At 48.0% G+C, this 25,005-nt stretch overlaps 1 protein-coding gene across 6 annotated transcripts in view; it reads left to right on the top strand.

The window, feature by feature from the left end:
• The window catches only part of PFKFB3 (6-phosphofructo-2-kinase/fructose-2,6-biphosphatase 3), a 70,246-nt gene extending 46,100 nt beyond the window's left edge, over positions 1-24,146 (top strand). For 3 of the 6 annotated variants that reach the window (XM_074942689.1, XM_074942686.1, XM_074942685.1), the window contains 16 exons: positions 3,140-3,265; positions 3,884-3,980; positions 4,854-4,920; positions 5,574-5,648; positions 6,196-6,252; positions 9,460-9,584; positions 11,234-11,441; positions 11,702-11,848; positions 12,429-12,533; positions 14,165-14,294; positions 15,023-15,085; positions 15,571-15,635; positions 17,103-17,276; positions 18,589-18,611; positions 21,869-21,919; positions 23,084-24,146. In XM_074942689.1, coding sequence (XP_074798790.1) covers positions 3,140-3,265; positions 3,884-3,980; positions 4,854-4,920; positions 5,574-5,648; positions 6,196-6,252; positions 9,460-9,584; positions 11,234-11,441; positions 11,702-11,848; positions 12,429-12,533; positions 14,165-14,294; positions 15,023-15,085; positions 15,571-15,635; positions 17,103-17,276; positions 18,589-18,611; positions 21,869-21,919; positions 23,084-23,090 — 1,520 coding nt within the window. In that variant the 3' untranslated portion in view covers positions 23,091-24,146. The remainder of the gene's footprint in view (positions 1-3,139; positions 3,266-3,883; positions 3,981-4,853; positions 4,921-5,573; positions 5,649-6,195; positions 6,253-9,459; positions 9,585-11,233; positions 11,442-11,701; positions 11,849-12,428; positions 12,534-14,164; positions 14,295-15,022; positions 15,086-15,570; positions 15,636-17,102; positions 17,277-18,588; positions 18,612-21,868; positions 21,920-23,083) is intronic. The other 3 variants (XM_074942687.1, XM_074942688.1, XM_074942690.1) reach the window with 3 other exon arrangements.
• The last annotated feature ends 859 nt before the right edge of the window (positions 24,147-25,005 follow it).

Genomic DNA, 25,005 nt, shown 5'->3' with positions numbered 1-25,005 from the left:
GCTGTCTGGTCACCCTAATCTCTTGTAATAGCTGCAGCCCAGCTCTGATTTGGTGAGCTCAAATGGGAAAGTTGGGGGAACTCTTCTTTAATCCTGTCCTGCAGACCCCAGAGTCGAGATGGTAATTCAGGAGAGCAAGGCTGAACAGACCCGCCAATTAATTTCTCTTTTCAGATTTGCTTTAGCATTTTACTGGCATCTTTTAAGACCTGCTTAATTTTTTTTTCCTTAACACAAGAAAAACTTGTGTGTAGGTTTTTTTTTTTAGCTAAAGTTAACCATTCTATCATTCTTGGATTTTTTTCAGTGTTGACCCCCTATTGGCTAAGATCCAGTCCTCTGTTAGCTATATCAGGCACTGGCAAGAGGAATGACTCAAGGATATAATCGGTCTTTTTCATTGTTGCTATAATTTTGTACCAGGCTGTCCTTTTTCCAATAGCCTTAGGGGTTTTTTTGGATGCAAGGCGGTAGAAATCTGTCCTGATCTAGATGCACAGGAATTTACATAGACACTGAAAGGAATCTACACCCCTTAAATTTGGCTGTGGCTCCCAAATCTAGTTTGAGACAAGCCCCATCCCCCTTCCCTTTCAGCAGTCTGCCTCTTGCTTGCACCATCCAAAACTATTGGTGGAGCTCAGCAAATCACATGATCCAGATTGATCTGATGCAGCCAGATGAGATCGGAGTCCTGTTTATTGCGTGCACAATACTCAGCTTCATTCTATGTGGTTATTACGTTTATTTTTGTTGCTGTAATCACAAAAGACATTCGCTCCTTGCATGCCATTCTGATGAGGCTGACAAACTAGGCAGAACTATCAGTGTGTAAGGAATAGAGGGAAAATGTCCGTGAAAGGCTTGTGTATAAAAATGACGACTGCAGATAACTTCACTCTGAGTTGTCCATGGGTGACTCTTACTTAGGCTCTTTTTATGCTTAGCATGAAGACCAGGAGGTTTTGCATGTGGGATGCCAAGTAGCATTAAGGAACGCAACTATAATCCAGATTCTGTTATGCCATCAATGACAGCTGTCATCCTTTCTTGCATTTTTCTATACTTGGTGGAAGTGTCAGTCCTTTCCTTTGAGGTTTAGGAGCATGTCCTGTGAGTTTCTCTTCCCTTGTGGAGCAGTGGGACTCTTTCTAAAGACCTTGTTGGGGATGGAGATGTCTAAATATGAGAGAAATTTGGCTCAGAATTCTTGCTACTTTTTGGTCATGTAATTAGGTTAAAAGAGGAGGGATCTTTGTTTTAACAGTTAACCTGCTGCTGTGTCAGTGCTTTTACTGATCTCCTCTCTGAACTGAATTTCAATCCATTGACACAGGTCGGGCTTTAAATTTTAAAAAGTACCTGCTTCAAAATAGCTTTATATACATGTGGTAAGCGGTGGAGGCTGTAATGGACCATTTCATTCTTAAATGTCACTTTCTGAATGGCCACAGCTCTGCAGCTAATGTGTATCATTCTATTTCTGTCCTTTTTCAAGCTCAAGGGGGTGGTCAGTTGCATGTCTGTGTTCACTTAAAAGCTGTTACTCATTCTAAGAAAGCTGGTTGGAAGGGACTGTCCAGTGGGTTTATAGCCTTCTCTTTAAGGGCTTTAGAGATCTTCAGTCAGGTCTGCAAGTTTAAGTGCAGCAGTCACATTTTAGTCTTTCATGGATTTTTTTCCGCATCATAAATCCAGTACCTAATTTGGATCTCTTCCTGAGCACAGACGGACAGGACTAGAATGGGCAGGGCGGTTCTGCAGGACCCAATGGAGGTGTATTTGCTAAGTGGGGAAAGAAGTCTGAGCAAGGCCTGCCCTATGCCTAGGTCTGGCTAGTGTTGCTGTGCCTTGCATTTGTGAGCACCAGTTTTGCACTCTGTTACAGGAGTGAAGTAACTAAAGGCCATTTCAGTGAGAAAGTCACTTGCAGTGAAGCACGTTTACACTTCCCCGTGTCCCTGGGGTGTTCAGGACACCGTGCTCCCAAGCACCTCGTTGTGAAAGGACTTCAAGAACACTTGAGTCTTGTGGGAGTGGAGTAAGGAAGCAAAGTCACAAAGTGGGGACTGGGAGTGGTTTAACTTGACCCCATCCGCCTGCAAGTTGATGCTGTAATCACCCAACTCCAGAATGCCCTCGCCTGTGCGCGATGCCATCTTGGCAGTGGCAGCAGCAGAGAGCATTAGCCAGGTGCCAGTTCTGCTCGGGCATGTGTGATCCGTGAACTCCTTGCTGCTACGGCAGGCCTAGAAATGAAGCTGGCACCAGTTGGACCAGCTTTAGTCAGTGCCTTTTGAATCCCAGTGAACTACCCACTTGTATAGAAGATGGTCTAGATTGCTGGAAAGTCATATGCAGGAGGTGGCCCGTTAAACTCCCGAAGAGCTCGGACACTGAGTAACGCTTCTGGGAACCAGGTTCTGAGGAGAAATATCTTGTGTTTCAAACCAGCAAACCAAACATAATGAATCATACCATTGTAGCCTGAATTCCCCTAGCTCTTTATTGAAGTAGACCACCAGTGTCCCTGTGAGGTGGGGGAGGTATTATTGTCCTCATTTTATAAATGGGGAAACTGAGGCACAGAGGGGTGACGTGACTTGACCAAGGTCATGCAGGAAGCCTGTGGTAGAGCTGGGTGTCGAACCATGTCTCCTAATCTTGAGCTTCATCTGTAAGACTGTCTGCCTTCCCTCCCGGTACGTCAGTGCTTCGGAGGAGAGGGGTGCATTCATAGTCAGTTAACGGTTTCCATCTCCCATGCACTGTAGATCACAGAGGTGATGTTTCAAGTATTGCTTGGTTTCGTCAGGCCACTGCATCAGGCTTCGTTACCCAGTGACCCCAGAGCTGTCTGCTGCCTGTCTCTGCTCAGTCTGACATGTTCATTCAGCAGATCCTGTTGCAAAAATGAGTCAGCAAATTTGCAGACTCGAGGCTTCAGTGCCTGGCGCCAGTTGTTCGGATGGGGAGAAGGAAGACTAAAGAGGGAGGTATTAGATTTCCTCCTGCTGTTGATGCACTGAGGGGATGTTGGAGCTGTAGTAAGCGCCCTGATGCCTGCTTTGTCAAACCTCGCAGGGATGATGCTGAGGGATTATAATGGCTGCTTGTGTGTTTTCTCCCCTCATTGTAGCCTGCGGGCCGCAGCTTACCAATTCCCCCACTGTGATCGTTATGGTTGGCCTTCCAGCTCGGGGGAAGACTTATATCTCCAAGAAGCTGACTCGCTACCTCAATTGGATTGGCGTCCCAACAAAAGGTGAGGCCCCAGCCCAGCCGTTCCTGCTAGAAGATATGTGCCCTGGTCCACTGGGGACGTGCCTGTGGAGTTAAACACTCCAATGGATTGAGCCTGGCAGGATCTCCCTCTTCCGTATCCATCTGGGAGAGAGATCCCTGGGAGAGGATCCTGACTGCATGGTGGCTTCTGCCTACCCCCTACCCCTGCCATTGATGAGTGACTACAGAGATGTTAATTTTTCGCCGAGGGGGCCAAGCCCATTTGGTTTGTTTATCGAAAGGGCTTGTATGAGGGATTTCCCAAAGCCTTTTGCGCCTCCTCCTCCAAGGGTGAATCTGGCTCTCGGATCTGTCCAGAGAGTGTGGGCACTTGCCAGAAGCTCCTTGCAGTGGGCTGCTGGGCCCAGCCATGTTTGACACCCTTGTGGCTGGGATCCCTGGAGAATGTCTGCTGGAGATGCTATTTTCGTAGTGCGGGTGTTAGAGAGAGAGAGAGGGTTAACCCTTTTCCTGCCAGTCTCTGGATGGATTCCCGTACATACTGTCGTGCTCCTCCTGGAGCCTGCTGAGCTGTGTATGGGACATACCAGCTGTCCCCTTTCCAATGCTGTGCTCACTGCCTGCCTTCACCTTGCAGTTTTCAACGTGGGAGAGTATCGCCGGGAGGCGGTGAAGCATTACAGCTCCTATGACTTCTTCCGCCCCGACAACGAGGAGGGCATGAATGTCCGGAAGTAAGTTTGCTGTTGTCTTGTTCCGTTAAGCCGCCCGTTCTCTTTGAGCCAAAATCTGCTGTAAATTGGAGGTAACCCTTCCCCCTGATTTGAAGGGAATTTCTCTGGAGTTAGAGCAGTGTAACTGGAAGCACGGTCCGACCCGGTCTCTTAACATTTCCCCCGCTGCCTCACCCCCACCAGCTTCTCTGTCGGTTTCTCATTCAGGGCTTAGGCCCAGATCCTGAAAGGGATTTAGGCACCAGTTCCCTTTGATGATCTGAGCCTTCAGGCCTGATTTTTTCAGACATGCTGAGCACCCACAGCTCCCTTTGACGTTAGCTGAACTTTTGAGGGGGCTCCGCACTTCTGAAAAGCGAGCCCTGAAAGAATCGTCCTTGGAGCCCAGGGACGCCCCAGGCCAGGCTATTGACATTCCTGGTTTGGGGTTCTGTGGTGAGAAAGCGGAGTGCAGCTCCCTCTTAGCTTGTCAGAGCCACCAGAAAGTGCAAGGCCACCCACTGTCCATTGAGATGTTGAATAATATTTAGCCTGCAGAGTGGCTGTATGTTCACAGAGCGCTATAGCTGTTATCTAACCAGGCGCTCACAGGAAGTCAGGATTGGGGTCCCCATCTGCAAAATGGGCAAACCTCATGGATGTGAAGCCGCTTGCCGGTGGCCTCGCGGTAAATGCCAGAACAGGGGCTTTTGGCCGCACAGCTCCGGACCGTCAATCAGGGGATGTCAGTCCTTGCACATACCAGGAGTTGTGGGTTGTGGGAAGGTTAGGAGGAGTTGGAACTTTAAGACTTCTTCTTTAGGACCAATCCACTGGCTCTTACAAGCATCTCTAATTACTTAAGAAACACATCTCTCTCTTCCTCTGCTGCAGACAATGTGCCTTAGCCGCCTTGAGAGACGTCAAGTTGTACCTGTCGGAGGAAGGTGGCCAGATCGCGGTAAGTTCAGATAGGGGTCTGCTAGTTGAAACAAGAGGCCTCTTTCCATCCTCAAAATACTCCCTTGTCAGTGTGTGCTGAGACAGTCCCCCAGTGAAACTCCATCCTGTGGCCCGTTTTCTACACACTGGAACAGTGCCTTGGGGAAGAGGCCGTTCCCATCTTTACAGGACTTCAGATTCTGTTTTCCTTAGATGCTCCCATCACCACAGTATCGAGAGCCTCACAAACCTGAACAAAGTCTTCCTCACAGCCTCCCTATGAGTATTCTACCTGCTGTCTGTAGGGTGAAAACAGGCTGAGGAATTAAGTGATTTGACCAAGGCTACAAAGGAAGTTTGTGGTGGGAGAGCCAGGAACTGAACCCACAACTTCAGTGCCTTAAGACCATCCTTCCTTGCACACTCCATTAGATGCACAGGATCCCTTTTGCTCCCTTACTTGCCTTCTGGAGGTTTTTACTGCCATGGTTTTGTTCTAAGATAGAAAGGCTTAGAACTGAATACTGCCTGAAGTGATGAATTTATTACTTTTTTTTTCTGATTTCTAAACCCCAGCAAATATATTGTCAAACAATATTCCCCTCTTCCCCTCCCCCGAGAGCTATTTAAATGTCCCCTGAAGATGACCACCCTGGCATTTTTATTGTATAGGTTTTTGATGCTACCAACACAACAAGGGAGAGAAGAGGAATGGTCTTAAACTTTGCCAAAGAAAATGGGTTCAAGGTCAGTATACACCAGACTTTTATCTATCTAAGGTACTTACATGGCCTGCGTTACCATAGTATCTGAGTATCTCTCAGGCCTCACAACACCCCTTTGAGATGGGGAAGTGCTGTTTTACAGATGGGAAAACAGAGGCACAGAGAGACTTAGGTCCCAGGCCCAGGTCCTCAATTGAAGGTATTTAGTTGCCTAACTTGGGAGTGAGGAGTCTAAATACCTTTGAGGATCTGGGCCTAAGTGCCCAGGGTCACACAGGAAGTCTGTGGTGAAGCAGGGAATTGACCCTGGGTTTCCAGAGCCCAGGTTAGTGGGAACCAAGCATAAGAACATTTCCACCCTACTCCCCCCTAAGATCTCCAAGCCAAGGAGAATAAAATAGATGAGCTGGTGAGAGGGGAAACTTTCTGCCATATGGTGGATTAGAAAATAGTTTTGAAACAGTCTACTCCGAATTGCATGGAGTGGTTAGAGGAGACATCAGGCTGGATGTAATAAACTCCCTATGTTTCACTGCCAATCTTCAACTGGCGTTTGCTTTGTCTTCCAGGTGTTCTTCATTGAATCTGTTTGCAATGACCCATCCGTGGTTGCCACCAATGTTATGGTGAGAATGGAAAGCTATTAACTATTTCTAAATCCTGTATGTGCACAGATTGTATTTGACCCTAGCTGGTGATCTGCTTATTGTACTTCAGCAGCACTGGGATAATTTACACCAGCTGAGGATTTTTAGTTTTTACCTGTCTCGGGGCAGAAAGTGTGTAAAGACTGTCTGGCAGCAGCCACTTCAGGACTGTGCAAAAGCGTTTGAATACAGCCGTCACTTTCAATCTTTTCTGTGCTCCCCAGTCCTCGTTCTTTTAATACGTACTGCCATACCTCAGCTTTTGAACAGTCTCTTGGAGGAAGCCCTGCAGTGTGCCAGGACCCCCTCCCCCCCACTATGGGGGTCTCACTGTTCCTTCAGGGTAGGCCACACTGCTTCACGGCCTCCTAGACTGAGCTACTGGGCTCCAGCAGCCCTGCTCTGCTCAGCAAGTCCAACAGAGGTAGACTCCTGGTAGAGACGTGTATTCTCTTCAAGGACTAATGCACCCCAGCTGGTATTTGCAGTGCCACCCCCAAACAGCATTTTCAAAACAGAGCAGGGTTTATTAGTCAAGTGGAACACAACATTGGAAGTCCTTAGGTTAGCACAGAGAAATGAAGGTTAAAGGGTAGTCCATCCTGGTCAAGCCACAATTCACCAGCCAAGCTCTGGTGTACTCCATTTTCAAGCTCTTTCTCTCGTTGACTTCCTTCCTCAGTCCATTCCAAGCCCCAAGCTTCTTCCAGAAGCCATCTCTTATCCCCTGTTGGTCATGTCTGTCCTTTGTTCTCCAGGCAGGATCATGCTGAGTTCACAACCCCCCTGGCCAGAGCTTCCTGCTGGTGAGACTCACGTTATGAGTCACTGGAGCTTGCATTGTGTTTCTGGACCCCTTGTAGATCTGGGCTGGTTTCAGCCAGTTTCTTAATGACTCTAATTGTTCTACCCAGACAGAGGTGACACACATCTATATTTTGTAGTCTGCCCTGAGAGCGAACTTAATCCTTTTCCCACTACTTAGTAGCAATCCAAAGTATGGGGGAAACTGAGGCACACGTATGACTTATAAAAATATTACAAAATATTGCCACTTTGTCACAATAACTTAATAACAAATGTGCTTAAGTGGCTGGATTATAAATCCCGTTTTCAAAAATGACCTTGAAGCCCAAATCTCAGTGAAAGTCAGTGGGACTTAGGCTCCTAAGTCACTTCTGTGCTTTTTGAAAACTTTACTCAAGGTCTGCTATTAAACAGATGCACAAGAAAAGACAGTAACCAGGCCTCACTATGCACGTTTTTTTAGCTAGGGAAGAAACATTAATGGCATGCAACTTCCTTCTTGAGAAACTGTCTTTCTGATGTATTTCCCTGCCTGTGTCAGAAGAGGTGACCCCCTGTCTTAGGGTTGGCCAGAGCAGAGAGGGGCTTTTTTTTGTTTCTTTAATGAAAATTCACTTTTCCTGCTAACCTGTTACCAGGCACTGTTCCAACTGCCAATCTTATCTCCAGTTATACATCACAACTTTCCAAGTCATTGTACAGCACCTCAGACTCCATTGGCTGGATGCCAAGAGTTCAAATTTCAGAGTAACAGCCGTGTTAGTCTGTATTCGCAAAAAGAAAAGGAGTACTTGTGGCATCTTAGAGACTAACCAATTTATTTGAGCATGAGCTTTCGTGCAGCATCCGATGAAGTGAGCTGTAGCTCACGAAAGCTCATGCTCAAATAAATTGGTTAGTCTCTAAGGTGCCACAAGTACTCCTTTTCTTTTTAAGAGTTCAAATGGTGGTTGTTCCTAGGTGACAAGGTTTTAGGGCACGGGTTTGTCTTGTATTGGTGTCTGGTGTCACCACAGATGAAGATGACTCATATCTCCCCTTTCCATAGAATTCCCTTAATGGTACTAGCTACCTACGCAGTGTTGAGTTACATCCAGACAGATAAGGGTGCACCTGGGAACATCCTACACTTGAGTGGGGTCCATCTTGTCACCCTCATACAAGCACAGCTCCTGTGAAGAAGTTCAATGGGAGTTTGGTCTCCATGGGCAAAACCTTGGAGAGGACCAGATTTCTCTCTCTCTATCCTAACTCTTGATTTGGTTATTTCCCTTCTTATCTCTATGGATAGCGTACACCTTATTTTACACACATCAGTAACTTCCCTTCAAGTTAATTAATGCATGAGGACGTGATTGGAGATAAAATTGGCTCCTACATGTATGTCAGTTTCTGCTTCACCGGACATTACAGATTAACAGTGTGTTAGTGCTCAGGTGCCATATAAGAAAATAAATTGCAATAATGACAGCAACGACACAAGGCCCTGATCCTGCAAACAGTTCTGCACACACTTAACTTTACTTGCATGAGGTGTTGCATTGGCTTCCATATTACTGACATGTGTAAGCCATTGTAGGGTCAGCGAGTTTGATGTAATTGCAACACCAACACTGTTAGCTGCAATGCCAAAGCCTGGTGCTGCAGCATCAGAAACTTAGAGTAAATGTTGGATGATAACATTGTGGCCTTAGAGCATGTGTCATCCAAGGATCCTAAAGCAATTCACAAATGCTAATTAATGAGGCCAGGGGGAGGAAGTAAAGTACTATTACCTCCATTACGCAGATGGGGAAACCGAGGCACAGAACATTTACATTATTTATAATGCAGTAGGTATTCATGGATTTGGACCCCATTCTGCTCCGTGCTTTACAACTATCTTGCCTAAGGTCACTTGCTTCCCATGTTCCACTCTAACCACGTAGACATCACTGGTTCTCTTTACAAGTAGTTGGATGGTATATTTTTTTCCCTTAGTATGGGTGTGTTCAGCCAACTTGTTAGGCAGCTGTGACTGTCACCGGACTCGCTTCTCTTTTCTTGGCAACAAAATATTGAGGCTAAATCACTGAGAAACACTTGAGCTAGGTAGCCTTTGATTCTGAGAGGAAATGGTAACCCAAGATACATGCTGCAGCCATGCGTTTACCCATCTTACACTTACCATTAATTCTTACTTCTTTTATAATGTCAAAATTCCAGCTGTAAGTGGACTCTTTGTACGTGACTCTTGGAAGGCTTTTGACACCTGATATTAGAACAGCCTGATTGTTCCAAGACATAGCGTGTTTGCACTGTCATTGACTGAGGTACTAGCTTTTGTCTGTACAGAAAGCTTTCTGATGACTCACTGATTTGCTTTCTGTGTTCCTGCAGGAAGTTAAATTGTCCAGCCCAGATTATAGGGACTGCAACTCAGCTGATGCCATGGAAGACTTTATGAAGAGAATCAATTGTTACCAGGCCAGCTACCAGCCGCTTGACCCAGATAACTATGACAGGTAAGGGGTTTTGCTTTGAAAGAGCTTGGCTTGGAGGTGTTTTTGTCTTGGAAGAAAAGGGTAATAAAATATAGATCTGTATTTCAGTGTCTGTTTGAAAAAGTGAATTTATTAGAAGAGAGGTGGGCAAACTACGGCCCGCAGGCCACGTTCGGCCCGCAGGACCGTCCTGCCTGGCCCCTGAGCTCCTGGCCCAGGAGGCTAGCCCCCCAGCCCCTCCCCAGCAGCCACGCCACCGCACGGGCAGTACTCTGGGCTGCGGGGCTGCCCCTCATGCAGGGCAGCGCGGCAGCGTGTCTGGCTCCGGCCGGGCAGCGCGGCAGCCAGACATGCTGCTCTGAGCGGCATGGTAATAGGGCTGGGGCCGGAGGGTTGGATAAGGGGCAGGGAGTCCCGGGGGGCAGTCAGGGGACTGGGGGCAGTTGCGGGGGGGCGGTTGGATAGGACAGAGGTTCCGGGGGGGGCAGTTAGGGGACAGGGAGCGGGGGGGTTAGATAGGGGGTGGGGTCCCGGGGGGCAGTTAGGAGTGGGAGGTCCCGGGAAGGGGCCGTCGGGGGACAAGGAGCAGGGTGGGGGGGTTGGATGGGTTGGGAGTTTTGAGGGGGGCAGATGGGGTGGGAAGTGGGAGGGGGCAGATAGGGGCCAGGCTGTTTGGGGAGGCACAGCCTTCTCTACCCGGCCCTTCATATAGTTTCATGCCCGGATGTGGCCCTCGGGCCAAAAAGTTTGCCCACCCCTGTATTACAATAAAATAAGAGCGAGCCCCAAGCTCTCATTCTAAACTCAAGCCTCTATTGGAGAACCAAGAAGATGTGGCTTTTTCACCATCCTTTATGCTTTTGGCTCCAGCATGGAACCAGAGGACCAGAACATCCTGCGGAAATTTTTACATGCGATTTCTGGGCCGACCAGAAGCAGCATGTGCTGATCTTTTGAGGCTTTCAGGCTGGTTTCCAGACCCAAGAACTTTGGAGGGGCAGCGGAGATTTGGGGTACTTCTGTGAACCTTTTGACATTATCCCATCAAAGCTCTGTAACATTGCGAGCCCTGGGAGGGAGCTGTCCCCTACCGTAATCAACTCTCCAGCCAGAGCAGACACCCAGGAGGCCGTAGTCATCCTAAGTGACTCTGGATAGAGTCAATCAGATAAATATTGCAGTGCTGCAATATTTATCTCCTCTGCATCTCCATTTGGGAACACTATTTTTACCATGAGTAACTCCTCCATCATCCTATGACTTTCTGCACCTGGCGTGGGGCAGCAGGTGGCTTTCTCTGGGCCTTCAGGGTTTCAGTGTAGTCAATCATTCAGTGTGTGCTGTCAGTCTCAGCTGTCCCGAGGTGTGAAAGCCACATAGGGGATGCTGTCTCATCCCAGATCTCTCGTACAATGGAGGCTTGTGCTAGCTACCAGCCGTGGGCTTGGAGTCAGAATAATCTTATTTAATCTCTTTTTAATGGAACAAGGAAAATGGAGATCACCTGGCCAGTCTCAACGTAGCAGTGGTTTCAAAGGAAAGCCTTACAGCTACCATGAAATACCCCTGAAGCAAATCCTTTTAACATGGGGATTATATCCCCTTGACATTTATTCTCGAGAGTTGCCTTTGATTCATGTTTCCACTGCTCCTTGCTGTGGTTTCCACAGGGATGTGTCTCTGATCAAAGTGATTGACGTTGGCCGGAGGTTCCTGGTGAACAGGGTCCAGGATCACATCCAGAGCAGGATTGTCTATTACCTAATGAACATCCATGTCCAGCCGCGCACCATTTATCTGTGTCGGCACGGCGAGAGTGAATTCAACCTCAAAGGGAGGATTGGAGGCGACTGTGGACTCTCCAATAGGGGCAAGAAGGTAGGGGAACAATATCCCTCTTGTATTTGGGCAGGTGGGAGCAAGTCCCTGGTTGTGTAATATGCCGTGTATAAGACAAGGTGGCATCAGATATATATACTTGGTGTAGGCCTGAATGTGTCTTCCGAATTGGCAACATTTCAGTGCACTACTGGCACCTAAATGAGCTCCTCTGAAATCAGGGGTAATTAAGCAGGACCATCTGGAAGCCCTGGGTAACAGAGGTTCAGTAACCACCCTCTGTGTTTTATCTCCTTTAGTTTGCCAGCGCATTGAACAAATTTGTTGAGGAGCAGAACCTGAAGGACCTCAAAATCTGGACCAGCCAACTCAAGAGGACAATCCAAACGGCGGAAGCCCTCAAGCTGCCCTATGAACAGTGGAAGGCGCTCAACGAAATCGATGCTGTAAGCATCTTAACTGGCTTACTAATTGCCGACTCTCACTGAGCGGAGCAGTGAGGGCACTGGCCTTCCACCTCTGCCCAAATGTCACAGTGGAAGCGAGGTTTGCCCGCTCCAACACACTGTGACCTGGCCAGCTCGGCTGGTTTTGTCCAGGAGAGGCCTGGAGCTGTAATAGCGAGCATGGGAAGGGGAGGGCCAGGACCGAGGTGCGGTGGAAGTGCTAAGTGGGGGAAGCTGACTCCGTGCCTAGCTCTGACAGCCATTACTGACATTTCCCAAGCAGTGATGTCAAACCTCTCCAGAGACGTAAAGAGGCAATATTGTTTCCCGGCCTGGTTTTGGTAGCAAATGCGGTGCTGCCAAAGAGCTTGTTAGCTTTTGTCTCTAACCTACTGGTTTAACATTGCTGCCACCTGGGGCCACTGTATGGCTGAATTCTTAGGGGCTCAAGTACAGTTTATTTTCTGAGTGCAGGAGAAGGGTTTGCCGTAAGGCTGCCTGGTACCTGCATTGGTTGGCACCTGCAGCTCTGTTGTCTGAAGCCCAGTAAATAACCTTGGGGGATGTCTTGTTCCCGCAGGGTGTATGTGAAGAGATGACTTACGAAGAGATCAAGGCGCAGCACCCGGAGGAATATGCTTTACGCGATCAGGACAAGTACTATTACCGCTACCCTTCTGGAGAGGTATGTCTGCAGAGAAACCCTCTGGGACGTGACTGGTCTAAAATGCCACATGCTTTCCTATCATACCCGTATAGCCTTCTGCACTGCATCCAAACTAGAGGGCAGAAAAGGAATGCATCAGTCTAAGATTGCTGAGTACTTTGAGTCAAAGCGGTAACTAGATGTGAGTGCTGACCCCATCTGGGCGCTTGTCAAATTTTAATGGGCTGGTTCTGATACCTTCGTCAAGTTGTTGGATGGTCCCGTTGATTTCAACAAGACCGCTCGAGGCATAAGGTGCTGCTTAACCTGAGCAAAGGTATCTGAATCTGGCCCTATATTTAATGTAAAATAGTATCTTCCATCCCAAAGGAGTTCTCTTTACTGCCCTGCCCTAAGGCACCCTCCTGAGGCTGATGGTAGCATTTCTCCAGAGCTCTCTGCTGGCTGGGGGAGTGAGCTGATGGTACATTTTTAGCGGGTGATGAAGGGATTTGTGTTCATTGACATGGGAGTTTAGTTCAGTGCTATGGAATAAAGATAAAGATGTATGAGGAATATCCACCAGTTCCTGGAAAAATACAGGCTTGTGGATTTCAAAGTTATGGAATAGTGATGTGCTTAATATTGACTGTAGGGGCTAAAATTTCCACCAGCTACCACTCTTGTTTCTGTTCTCCAGAGTATATGGCTCTTGTAGAAAAACAAGCTTCTGAAACATAGATATTTATTATCCTCGAAAACTCCATGTAGCTTAATAAACCCTTCCAGTATCCAGTGCAGATATGAAAGCAGAAGTCTGTCTGTTGCTGAGGTTCTTTCTCCTCCCAATACCAGAGCAGAGAAGTGACCTTGTGTTTAGTGTTCTGTCATGAGATGTGGCATGTTCATTTTAGAGAACTGCTGAAATTACTTGGAAGGGATGGCTAATGGGCCATAGAGCCTTTTGCCACAAGTTCACCTGTTCAAATCCATATTACTCGTGACTGAAAGTCAATTCCTAGTGGGTAGATGGCCACCATGCTGGCAGTCTCTGCAGAGAAGCCAAGGACCAGATGTTCCACTGAGCCAAAACTATCTCCTGATTCGTAGAGGGTGGTCCCTATCATTCAGAGTTAAAACAGGTTGGCGGTGTGGGGGATCTCGCACTGTCTCTGCCTCCTGTACTCTGACTAGATGGAAGACCTCAGTCTGTAAGGCTGTTTGATTTAGAACCTTTCACCAAAGCTAAATTCATTTTTGAGCTGAGAGATGTCCATGGTTCAGAACAGATCTGTTTAAGCAGAAGGGCACAAACTCCAGGCAAACTGTCGCTGGCATTGTGGAAAGGTAGGGTGGATCTCAAATGATGGTGGTGATTCTTCTGTATAGTAGGAGAGGAGGGTTGTGAATATATGTCTAGTTTAAAAGAATCCAGTAGGAGAAGGAAACGCCTCTTATTACAGACCTCATGTAAAGCATCATTTCAACAGTGTTCCAGCTGCTTTTGTCCTGTAAGCCATGGATACAGCTCCAAACTCCAGGAGCTTTGGGGGTTTCACTTGGTTTAAAGCATGAACTCAGTAGATGGATCAAAACGGTGGCTTTGCTTTTGACTCCTTGTAATTCCTGACTGTGCTGTGAATTTATCTCTCGCTCTACTTATTTTGCAGTCATACCAAGATCTGGTGCAGCGCCTGGAGCCAGTCATCATGGAGCTGGAGAGGCAGGAGAACGTCCTTGTGATCTGTCACCAGGCTGTGATGCGGTGCCTTCTGGCTTATTTCCTAGACAAGAGCGCGGGTATGTGACACACACCCCGGCAGTCTTAGCCGGAGGCAGTTGGGTCCCATGTTGCTTCCGGCTGCTCTACATTGGGATGCCAGGGGAGGGCAGATGGGGGTATTTTACAGAAGCTCAGAGAGAAAGGGATTCCTTGCACACGCTCCTCCAAGGAGTTCTCCAAGTTGGATGGTGCTGGGAGTGCTGCTTGGTGCACACAGTTCTGTGTCTGCAAAGACTGGGCCATATGACGCTCACAGTATTTTAAGTGGAATTGCACCAGCCTGAGCCCCTGCTGTATCATGCGGTGGGCTGGTCACTGAGAGTGTAGGACGTCTCCTATGCTGCTGGTCCCTGCTCCAGCTTCTGGGCTGCTGCAGTGTCATTCCTCTGAACATCTTTTGGAATCCTGGCACCACCAAGTGAGCTCCAGGGTCGGCCTGAGGAGTCCCCAAGTTGCCGAGGAGGGGGCATTCAGTCTCCCAGTCCGGCCTACTGCTGAAGTGGGAGATTGGAACTAGCCAGGGGCGTTGGGCCAGCTGTAGAGAGGAGCCCTGGGTGGACCCTTGTTTTGCCTGTGCTTCGGGTGACCTAGGCAGTGTGCTAAGTTATACACGGGGAGGGGGGCGGGGAGTCCCACCGGCCTCTACCGAGTCAGTCCATACATATGCAAACACATTTGCAGAAGGGACTCTGCCACTTGTGTTGTCACTAACCTCCCCTCCCCCCCTTGTTTGCCGTTCCTCCAGCTGAAATGCCCTACCTGAAATGCCCCCTTCACACGGTGCTGAAGCTGACACCTGTGGCCTATGGTAAGTGGAACGTTTTCCCTTGGCGTGCTGGCTAGTGCGGTTGGGTGAAGTGTTTGCTGATGGTTACACCTTGGTTCAGGCTAGATTGTAGGCTCTTTGGGGCAGGACTGGAGCGCTCTTCTTGTGTGTTTGTGCACTGCCTAGCACAGTGGGTCCCTGATCCTAACGGAGGCCTTTGGGCTCTACCCTAAAGTAACAAGGAACCATCAGTTGCTCACAGTCTCTCGCTCTCTCAAGTTGCAATGGGGGAGGTTTAGATTGGATATTAGGAAAAACTTTTTCACTAAGAGGGTGGTGAAACACTGGAATGCATTACCTAGGGAGGTGGTAGAATCTCCTTCCTTAGAGGTTTTTAAGGTCAGGCTTGACAAAGCCCTGGCTGGGATGATTTAACTGGGAATTGGTCCTGCTTCGAGCAGGGGGTTGGACTAGATGACCTTCTGGGGTCCGTTCCAACCCTGATATTCTATGATTCCTCATTGCAGGTTGCCGAGTGGAGTCCATCTGTCTGAACGTCGAAGCGGTGAACACCCACAGAGACCAGACAGAGGTGAGTTGTGCTTTGCTTTAGATCTCTGTCACTCTCTCTCCTTCCTCCTAATGTTAGCCGGCAACAAGGACTTCAAGAGGGGCTGGGGGTTGGGGTTCGCTGGGCTGGGCACCATGAGCAGCCGTTTGAGAACTGGCTGCAGGAGTTGCAGGCAGATGAGGAGGCTTCAGAAATTAAAGACCCTAAAACCCCCAACCTGCCTTCAGGTGCTTCCCCTCCATTCTAGGGCCCTGATCCCAAGCGCACTGAAGTCAATGGACAGACTTTCATCGGGCTTTGGATCAGGCCCTCTGACAGCCAATGAGCCTAGACTGATAAATGCCTGAGGAGGAGGCAGGGAATGATTTCTGCAGTGCCGTAGTTAGGGCCAGAGCCATCAGGCCACGTTCCTTGTTAAGCAGAAGGGGTGAGTGCGTTGTATGCTTGTGGAGGGCTAGGGAAGAGGAAGGAAAAATGTTAGCAGTCTCCTTTGGGGAGTGAGATTAATGTGCTGTGGGCATGTAAGCTAAGCAGGGTTAAGCCTGGTCAGTACGTGGCTAGGAGACCTCCAAGGAACATGTAGGTGCTGTGAGCAGTGGTGCTGATGATTTAGGAGACAGCATACTTCCATGGTGTTGGCACTGAAGGCATGATCCAGCATGATGTTCGGGGGTGTTGTGCTGATAGATCCAATTTAAATTGTCCCCCTTTCAGGTGGCTCTTTTTTTCTTCTTCACTTCCTGTCCTAAACTGCATCGTAGGGTTGCCAGAAGTCAGCCTTTCCCGCCTAGAGGTGGCTGCGTAGTCGGCAATGGGTGAAGCAATTCCTGGCTGGGTAGCGTAGATCAAAAGCTTCTGAATCCTGTGACAGCTGCTGTATTGTAGCAATGGGTTCTGCAGCAATAACAAGAGCTAGGCTGTGGTGATAACATAAAGCTAGACAAGCACGAATTGCTCTGGTTATTCTCCTAATATGCTGCATGGGTAGCTGTGCCTCCCTTTCACACGGGACGTGTGGGCAGTTCCAGGAAGCGCAACATCCCCTAGGTGAGCATAAGCTCTTTGAAGTGTAACTTCGCTGGCTGCTCTGTCCAATTGCTGAATCAATCGCTCTCATTGGCTAGACTCGCGCCCGCCTGTGCTTCTTGCTTTTGTGCTCCCCTCTTGCCTATCTGCTTGGGTCAGCAGGAAAGATCTTGAGAAGGAGACAGAAGAGCCTTCCTGTTCTAGTCAATTATCGCTGCAAGTCGTGGCCTTTTCTGCGTAGAACCAGAAGGGTTCAGAGTGTAGGGTTTTTTCCCTTGGAACGTCTCTCCTGACCTTTGTGTTGCACTTGGTGATCAGGGACATTAATGCATCAAACATGCACCATGTATGTAGATGTTTTTTTTTTTTTTTTTTGGGTGGGGAAATAGAGGAGAATTTAAAATTGCTTTTTTTCATAACTTTCGCCTTCTTTCTTTTTGTCTTTGTCTCGCTCTAATTTAGGAAGCAAAGAAGGGACCTAACCCGCTCATGAGACGTAATAGTGTTACCCCTCTAGCGAGCCCAGAGCCCACCAAAAAACCGCGCATCAACAGCTTTGACGAGCATGTGGCTTCTTCTGCTGCTGCCCTGCCAGTCTGTATGCCCCAAGAGGTGCCCACGCAGCTGCCTGGACAAGTTAGTCGAATTCTTCTTCTTCTCTTTATCGTTGTTCGCTTCTTGTCGCTTATTAATCAAAGGAGCAGCCTTTGATTATTTTAATTATGCTGCTGTCTTCGAGCTGCGTTTAGTTAGTTTACCACCAGTGCCCTCCCTTCTATTAAAAGCACCTAAAATTAACTCACTCTTCAGTCTCTTGCTTCTTGGGACCCTTGGAAGCCCAGGAAAATCCAAATCCAGACTGAACTGAGCAGCTGTGTTGTTGAAATGTAATATTTCTCTCTGGCCCCATTCAAGTGCCTCTGAACTCGGCTACTGTGCAAGCTTCTAAATGGGTGCCTGGTGCTGGTTTGCCCACTCCCATTCCAGATCGTTCATTGGCCTCTCCAAGCCTTCCTCCTCTGGGATCTAGCTGTCCCTTACTAGGTTGGAGTTTCGTTCTAGGTGCTGCAATAAAGGAATAATTCTTGACGTTATCTTAATAATGACCTCTGGGAACCTATACCCTGGCCACACCTGCTTCCCTTCCCATCGCTCTCCCAGGAACCCCAGCCTAGCTAGAGGTGGGGCAGTAGAATAGCTAATGTTGCCTTTTTGAACAGCAGCCCTAATGACCAGCTGTCACGGAGCTGATAAACTGGCTGTGACTTGATTCGCAGCCTGGCAGGAACCATCTGCTGTGTACCGTTGCACAAATCCCAAGGGGACACATGGGCTTGCTTGCTCTGTCCATTATAGAGGACGGAGCTCCTCCAGGGGCACCGCTTAGTGCTTACTTCTCCCCATGATTGCTCCTCTGATATTTAATAGAGTAGTAAAACTCCTTCCTCCGAGTCAGTTTCCCCCACAATTAAAGATCTGGGGTACTGGCTACACAAGTGCCCGTAAAAGTGGGTCTCTTCAGGCCTTAGAAGCGACCTTAGTTATAGATGAATTAGACCCTGCTGCCTGGTCTGTCTGCTCTTCCTGTGCCCTGTGGTCCATGTTAATTCCCTGTTGCCCTCTCCACTGCCTTGTAGGCCAGTCCTAAAAAGTAAGGCTGCGAGTTCCTATTCTTGCGGGCTGGGATGAATTGCTGGAGATTCTGGTTGGTGGCTGCTTTGCACTAACATCTGGTTCCCAATTAGCACTAAAGGAGATGGTTAAGGAGGCCTCCAGTTTTGGTGTCCTTCATGCTACCGCTCCTTCCAATTAACCGTCTGCCCAGCTTTGACCTGGAATTGCTCTTTGGTTGGTTGCCTCTTGCTGATTTCAAATGACTCCCTTCCTACATGCACTCTGTTACTGATGCCTCTCTTTCCATTTTCTCTATCTCTTTGTCTCCTTGCAGCCTTTACTAGGGAAGGCGTGTCTGTAAGTATCTTCTTGTGAGTTTTTCCTTTCTGTGTCTCCTACCTTCCAGCTGGCTTTGTTGTTATCTTTGTTGTTGTTGCTGCTGTGAAACTAGATTGAGTTCTGGATTTTAATTCTGTGGCTCCCAAGTCTTCCTTCATAAGGGGGAAATTCATGCATCTTTATGGGGGGGAAGATGGGGCCATCAGTGGTATTCAAACACTCAAGGGTCTTGGATCTGATACTGCTAAACCCCAATCTCTCTCCTCCTTTTTGTCCTCCTCCTGCTCCCTTTCCAAGCATTTGGTCAAGGACATTGGAATCTGTTAAGGATTCTCTTCAGTGCTTGTACCCTCTAATCTGATTTGTAGTTCTGGTTTGTCCTTCCTTCCTGCCTGGGGTCTGGCTTGGCTTCCTGTTAGCTGTGACACTCCTACTTCAGCAGATGTGGTTTAGCAGTGTCTGACTAGAAGGTGGAGAGGGGCTGCTTTGCCTCTGGTGCAATCAGCCTCCACCCTCCCCAACCCATGTCTAGTTAGTGCTGTTCCCTCCTGGCCAGGGACGGCTTGTATCCCTGGCTCGTGGAGAGACTCCCACACAACAGTGTTTCCACCTTCTTAGAATGCAACCAGTGGGAGCAATGTTCCCTCTAATTTTTTTCTTCCATGTGCGGAATGAATTTTATGTGCAACACCAATATCGAGGTGATGTGCGGATGCGCGCCAACTGTGCAAACAAAACACCTGAATTGCTGATCGGACTTAAGCAGCTTTTTGGACCCTTCCACTAAAGGGTTGCTGTTGCTGAAGCTGCATCTGCAGTTGACCTTGCTATGTATTCCTTCTCACTAATCTATATATTATGTATTACTTTTTGCTAAAAAGTAATGCAGGGCCTTGTATCATTTTCTGTTACAAGAGCTATGTAGATAACTGCCATTTAGCATTTGAATTGTCAGAGTTTTCTAATTTGCAAGATTATATTATAACACTTTCTGCTAGGGAATCAGATCATGGCTTTGTCAGTAATTGAATAGGACAACATTGAATCTTTTCCTATGCCTCTGGATATATTGAATATGTCAAGGCACCAAATCCTGTTAGCCTTCTGTATAACCCAGCCAAACCGGTGTGGGTCTACTGCAGAAACAGTGGGCAGGCAGCAGTGGGGAGGGGTGTCTAGCCCTGCACACCCCAAGCTCCCCACTGCTCCCATCCACCCCCTATAACCCCCACCTCACCTTACACAGCCTCTTCGGGATCCAGGCCCACCTTTGGCTGCACGGCTCCACTAATTTGGTGCGCGGCCCTTGATGCCCTCTTTTGCGGTTGCACAGACGCGCACCTTAGAGGGAACACAAAGTGGGAGGTTGCACCAAATGAGCTTCCTGGGGAGGGTCCTGCTTCACGTTGCTCCCCTCACCCTAGAAGGATTTTATCTCCTGTCTCAAGGGAGGCTGTTTAGACTTTGGCTGGGAGCTGTCGGGTCATGGTATCCATCTACCTACAAAACTGTGACAAGCAAATCGGGATTTGAGGCTTCTGGGGAATAGAGTATCCATGTTGGCTTGGGGATAGTAGACAGTAAAGTAGACCCCTCCAGCTATGGTCAAGAATATGATTCTTGCCATTGTTGTATCTGTGCTTTGAATGAATGCCCCTAACTCCTGCTGCTTTTATACTCCATACTGTGTGGCTTTCTACAGATCAGTTGCAGAATAACCGAATGTTAGTTAGAGGGAGCTTAATTGGCACATACTGATGCTCTGTAGTCTGCCAGGAGACAGGTACAGCGTAATGGTGAGAAGGCATCAGTTCATCGTCTTACTCACTGACTGGATCAGCCTGAGTCATAGTTTAATGTTGCATCTCTGTCCTTGTTGTTTTCAGGATGCTGGGATTTGCTGTTAACTAAAATGAGCAGTAGCAGAGGCAGAATTCAGTTATGCTTGAACACCCTGACGAACCTCATTAATTCTTATCATCTCCCTCTCATCTTGTGATAGTCTAGCTGCAATATCAAATCTAATAGCCTCTGTGTTGTTGGGAAAGGGAATGGGTCACGTTAGCAAACCTGGGCATGACATTTTGAAAGATTCTCGTTTGTGGGGAGCTCAGCTCTTGTATGTTAAAGGACAAATGCAGGCTTGTCTTGATTTATGTTGATTTGTCTAGCATGGCATGCATGGGTGCTTTTTCCTTTCCTTACTGCTTGTGAGGGTGCTTCTTAATATTGTCCACGTTGTAATCAAAAGGCACTGAACAGCTTGATGCTGACTGTACCACTGAAAATGCCCCCTCTGAAGCAGAGGTTCACAACCTTTTTGGGACAGCTATCTCAGTTTGCCAGGCCAAGAACTCTGCTGAACCAGCCGATGCTCTCCAAGTTCTGACAGTAGTTGCAAGACTAAAGCTTAGGGCAGACCAGACTCCATTGTGCTTGGAGCTTGCCTTGCTGACTGGCTGGTGGCACCTTTATGCTTAGGTTCCTCTTCCCTACCTTAAATGAGCTAAGGCATTCGGGCCAAATTCAGAGGTGATGTGTAACTGGCATGTTCTTCCAATCCCCTGACTGTATGTTATCCCATTTTAGGCTGACTTAGACATGTGTCTATCATCATACACCCTCCTCCGTGATCCAAATCTCTATGAGCATCTAAGTGGCCTCCTTAGCGGCTAGAAGAGAGGGCAACTTGCACGAATCATAGTCAACCCTGACTTTTACCCCTGTTTGGGGATATATGTTACGCTAATGTACACTCCCTGACTCATTTTGTTCGTGGGTGTAAGTAGGTCTGTGGTGGGGTTGAGGGCAGATGCTCAGCTGATGTAAATGTGTCGTAGCGCCATTAAAATCAGTGAAACTCTGACCACTTACACCCGCTGAGGATCTCGGAGCGTCTAATGTCCCTTCCTTCCGACTCTAGCTCCCAGAGCCTGAAGCATCGGTGGCTGGGAACCACCATCCTAGTATGGATTGGATTCTTTGTTGTTAATAGGATTATATGTAACCTAGAAAGCAGGCAAGAAATAAGATCACATACCAGCAGTCTTGCACCTTTGCTGGGAAGAGACTGTAGTAAGTGCTCATCACTGTAGGATCTAGGCACTGGGGAGCAAGTGTGGAGGACAGCTGTTGCCTTTTGACTATAATGATGTGTGTGTGTGTGGTCTTTTTTTATTTGTTTTGATCCTGAATGAACTTTTATTAAATCAAATTTAAAGTCTCTTCCCCTCCTCTCCCCTTCTCTCTTTTCCCTTCACTTTTCATGCTTAAAGACGACCTGTGTATCACTTCCTTAAAGTTTTCTCTTTACTAATATTTCCAAGGTAAATGGCTCAATGCATGGTCTGGCTTCCCTAACCTGACCCTGTCTCTGTGGATGGGTTGAGATGCTCTCACTGCTACTTCTGTATCTTGGTCCATGCTATAAACCCAGCCAGGACTGAGATTTCTGTTGAGAAACTGGTCTCTTCCCCCTTTTCCCCTCCCTGGGATGTTGTGACGTGGATAACTTGCCAATCGCAACAAACCTTCATATCCCATATCTAGTGGGGGGCTGCTCAGTGTTGTGACCACTGCAGAGGGTGTCAGTCTTGCATTGTGACTAGTGTGTTTAGCTGTTGAAACTTGCATCCTTTTCACCTCTTTGGCATGGATTAGAAAATGCTTTTCTAGTTGACCTTGGTGTTCACTGGATGTCTTTGCAACAGCAGTTCTGAAGAGCTACAGTTGAGGTCTATAGCTGGATGGTGTCTAGACTTGAGCAGCAATGGAAGACCCTAGTGCTTTTTAAAGACAGTATTGGGGCAAGTGAAAAGTCTGGAGATCTTAATCTGTAGTTCACGGTGAGGCAGACTATGGGAAGCCGAGCTCCTTTGCTCAGTTGGAGCAGCCAGTGTGTTCATGTCTCATTCAGCCATTGTGCAGGATAGTGCTTAGCATAGGTTTGCTGACATGAGAACTGGTGGTTCAGCTTTACTAGTGCAAATTACTGAGGGTTCCAATATGTGCTAGGAGGTCTGGAGAAACAAAGGAAGACCCAGAGCCCGAGTCTCCACCCTTGTGTATTCATTTATGCCTGTGCAGAGTGGGTAGCATTTCACATCCACGCTGCACTGGTGTTGATTACTCTGCAGTACAGAATCTGGCACATAGTCCCTGCCCTGAGGCACTCACTGTCTAAATACAGACATGACACAAGCGAGGGCCATGAACACAAACAATAGCGGGCCAAGGGTAAGAGGCAGGCGGCATGCTGATGAAAATCTCCTCTGCTGCTTTTTTGTTTTTTAATCATGGCCGTTCCCTCAGTGGGCATTGTCTGACCTGCCTCCCTAGTAGATGCTTTTGCAGTGATTTCTACAGTGGCTCTGTTAGCCTTCCCTTCCCCATGTCGCATCTGCATGTACGGGATGCTGCTGTGTTTCTTGCTGTTTGGTTTCCGAGTTACAGGGCAAATCCAACCCCTGCTTTGTTTCTTTCTTTGCAAGAACATGAACAGCTCCCAGAAGCAATCGTGATTTCTTCAGGGCCGTTGAAAGCCTACAGATGATGCCGACCCCATTTCATCGTCATTTCTGATGTTTGCTTGTATCGTACTCCTCCATTCAACTCCAAGGTGCCCCTTGGCTGCTTCTACCACAGCTGTTCATCTGCCGACTGGACTGGATTGAGCTGGGGGAGGGGAGAGAGAGAGAAGAGCTCATCAGCCTGGAAAAAGTGGATTCAACAACAGATCCATAGGCCATCTCTTTGTGTGTCTCCTTGGGTGTTTGATATATCTTAGCAAGCTGTAAAGTGCTTCTAGTGCACTGAGTTTCTGGACTTTGTTTTTGTGTATAAGTGACATGACCTTGCAGGGATGGCTGGTACTGCCCCGTCTCCTCCCGTTCGTGTGTGTATATATGTGGAGGAGGCAGGGTGAGCAGAGAAATGCAAAAGGGGAGGGGTGTCTTTAACTCCTCCATGCACCGGACACTCCTTATTGGTACCAGCGATGGCCTGTGATACGCACGCAGCCAGTCTCTTCAGGGCACGTGACCTGAGGGCAGAGACAGTTGGGCAACATCTTTGGCTGTTCAAGCCGAACTCTACAGCCCCTTTTAACAAAACAATCTTACAGCTCTGTAAATATCAGAGGGATCTGCCGAGTGTGTACGTCTGCTTCTGAAACAAATGGAATCTGCATTTAGCCTCGACCTGAGATGCGCTGCCTGAGGGGAGATGGTTTGAGCCACTTGCTGACTTGGCATGGCAGTGAGGCTTGGATTGGGGGGGAAGCCCCACTTTGCTGTTGTTTGGATGAGGTTGGGGGAGGGGAGGAGCACAGGCCTATGTGACCCAAGAGGTGTTTCCTTGTAATTAATCTCCGCACCCTCTGCTTCCCAGAGGTTTTTACCCTGTGCTTGAGCAGGATTTACTGTTCTAAAGTAGGTGGCTAGGCTAGGTTAGGTGGGTTTGGCAGACACACAGCCCTCTTGGGATTGCATGGAGGTCTGTCTGTGAAGAGCAAGTTCTTTTGTGTGTGTGTGTGTGTGTGTGTGTGTGTAAAAATCCACAATCAGAGGCATTTAAACAATAGTTTCTTTTTATAAACTGCTTGTTTTTGCACTTTACATGTGGCAGGGGTGTGCTCCCCCCCCATCCTGCCTATTACAGATGAAGCCTAGATACTTGGATGCTGTACTGCGTGAGCTGAAAGATGAAGACTGCAAAGCAGTGGGTAGTTACAGTGTTAGCTGTGGAGAGGGGAGGAGGGTGGGTGTGAGGTACTAATTTATGGACTAGTTGTAGGGACTGGCCAACTTCCACTTGTTCTGTATGCCAGTCTCTTCTTGGCCGTCTGTTCTGTGCTTCAAGTTAAGGGATTTAAACCCAAGAATAACCACTACTGTGTCATTTGTGCAGAAGTTTGTGTGCCCGTGTGCGCTTGTATTATCCTTGTAGAGCATTTTCTCCAGCCCGGTCTCACTCCAGAAACAGGGAGAGGAGGAGAATATTGAAGTAGTGTCTCATTTTTTCCCTTGGCATGCCAAGCCCTAAATCTTGGCTAGTCCCCGTGCTCTCTTTTGACCCCGCCGCACGCGCTCTCCGGTGCGCGAGCGCTGAGCCAAAAAGCCGAGTAGAGCTCAAGCAATACATTATTGTCTTAACGGTTTAAAGTGCAGAGGAGGTACCGTACAGTCCATTAGCAAAGTGGGCGGGGTCCTGAGCTGTCAGCATTGTACTGGGGAGTTCTCCATTCTCGTTCGTTTTATTTCTTTATATTCATTCTTGCTTCAGGTAACGGTTAGTAGGTGAGGTTCCTGCAGATGGGAGCAGAAAGGCTCTGGTGGAATGTGGTTATTTCTTTGGCAAGGTGAACCGCAGTGCCTAGTGCTTTAGTCTTGCACAGTGAAAATGCTTTGTACAT

The sequence above is a fragment of the Natator depressus genome, chromosome 1 (assembly GCF_965152275.1).
Source record: "Natator depressus isolate rNatDep1 chromosome 1, rNatDep2.hap1, whole genome shotgun sequence".
In the NCBI taxonomy this organism is placed as follows: Eukaryota; Metazoa; Chordata; order Testudines; family Cheloniidae; genus Natator; species Natator depressus.
This window is presented reverse-complemented; position numbering and strand designations above follow the sequence as displayed.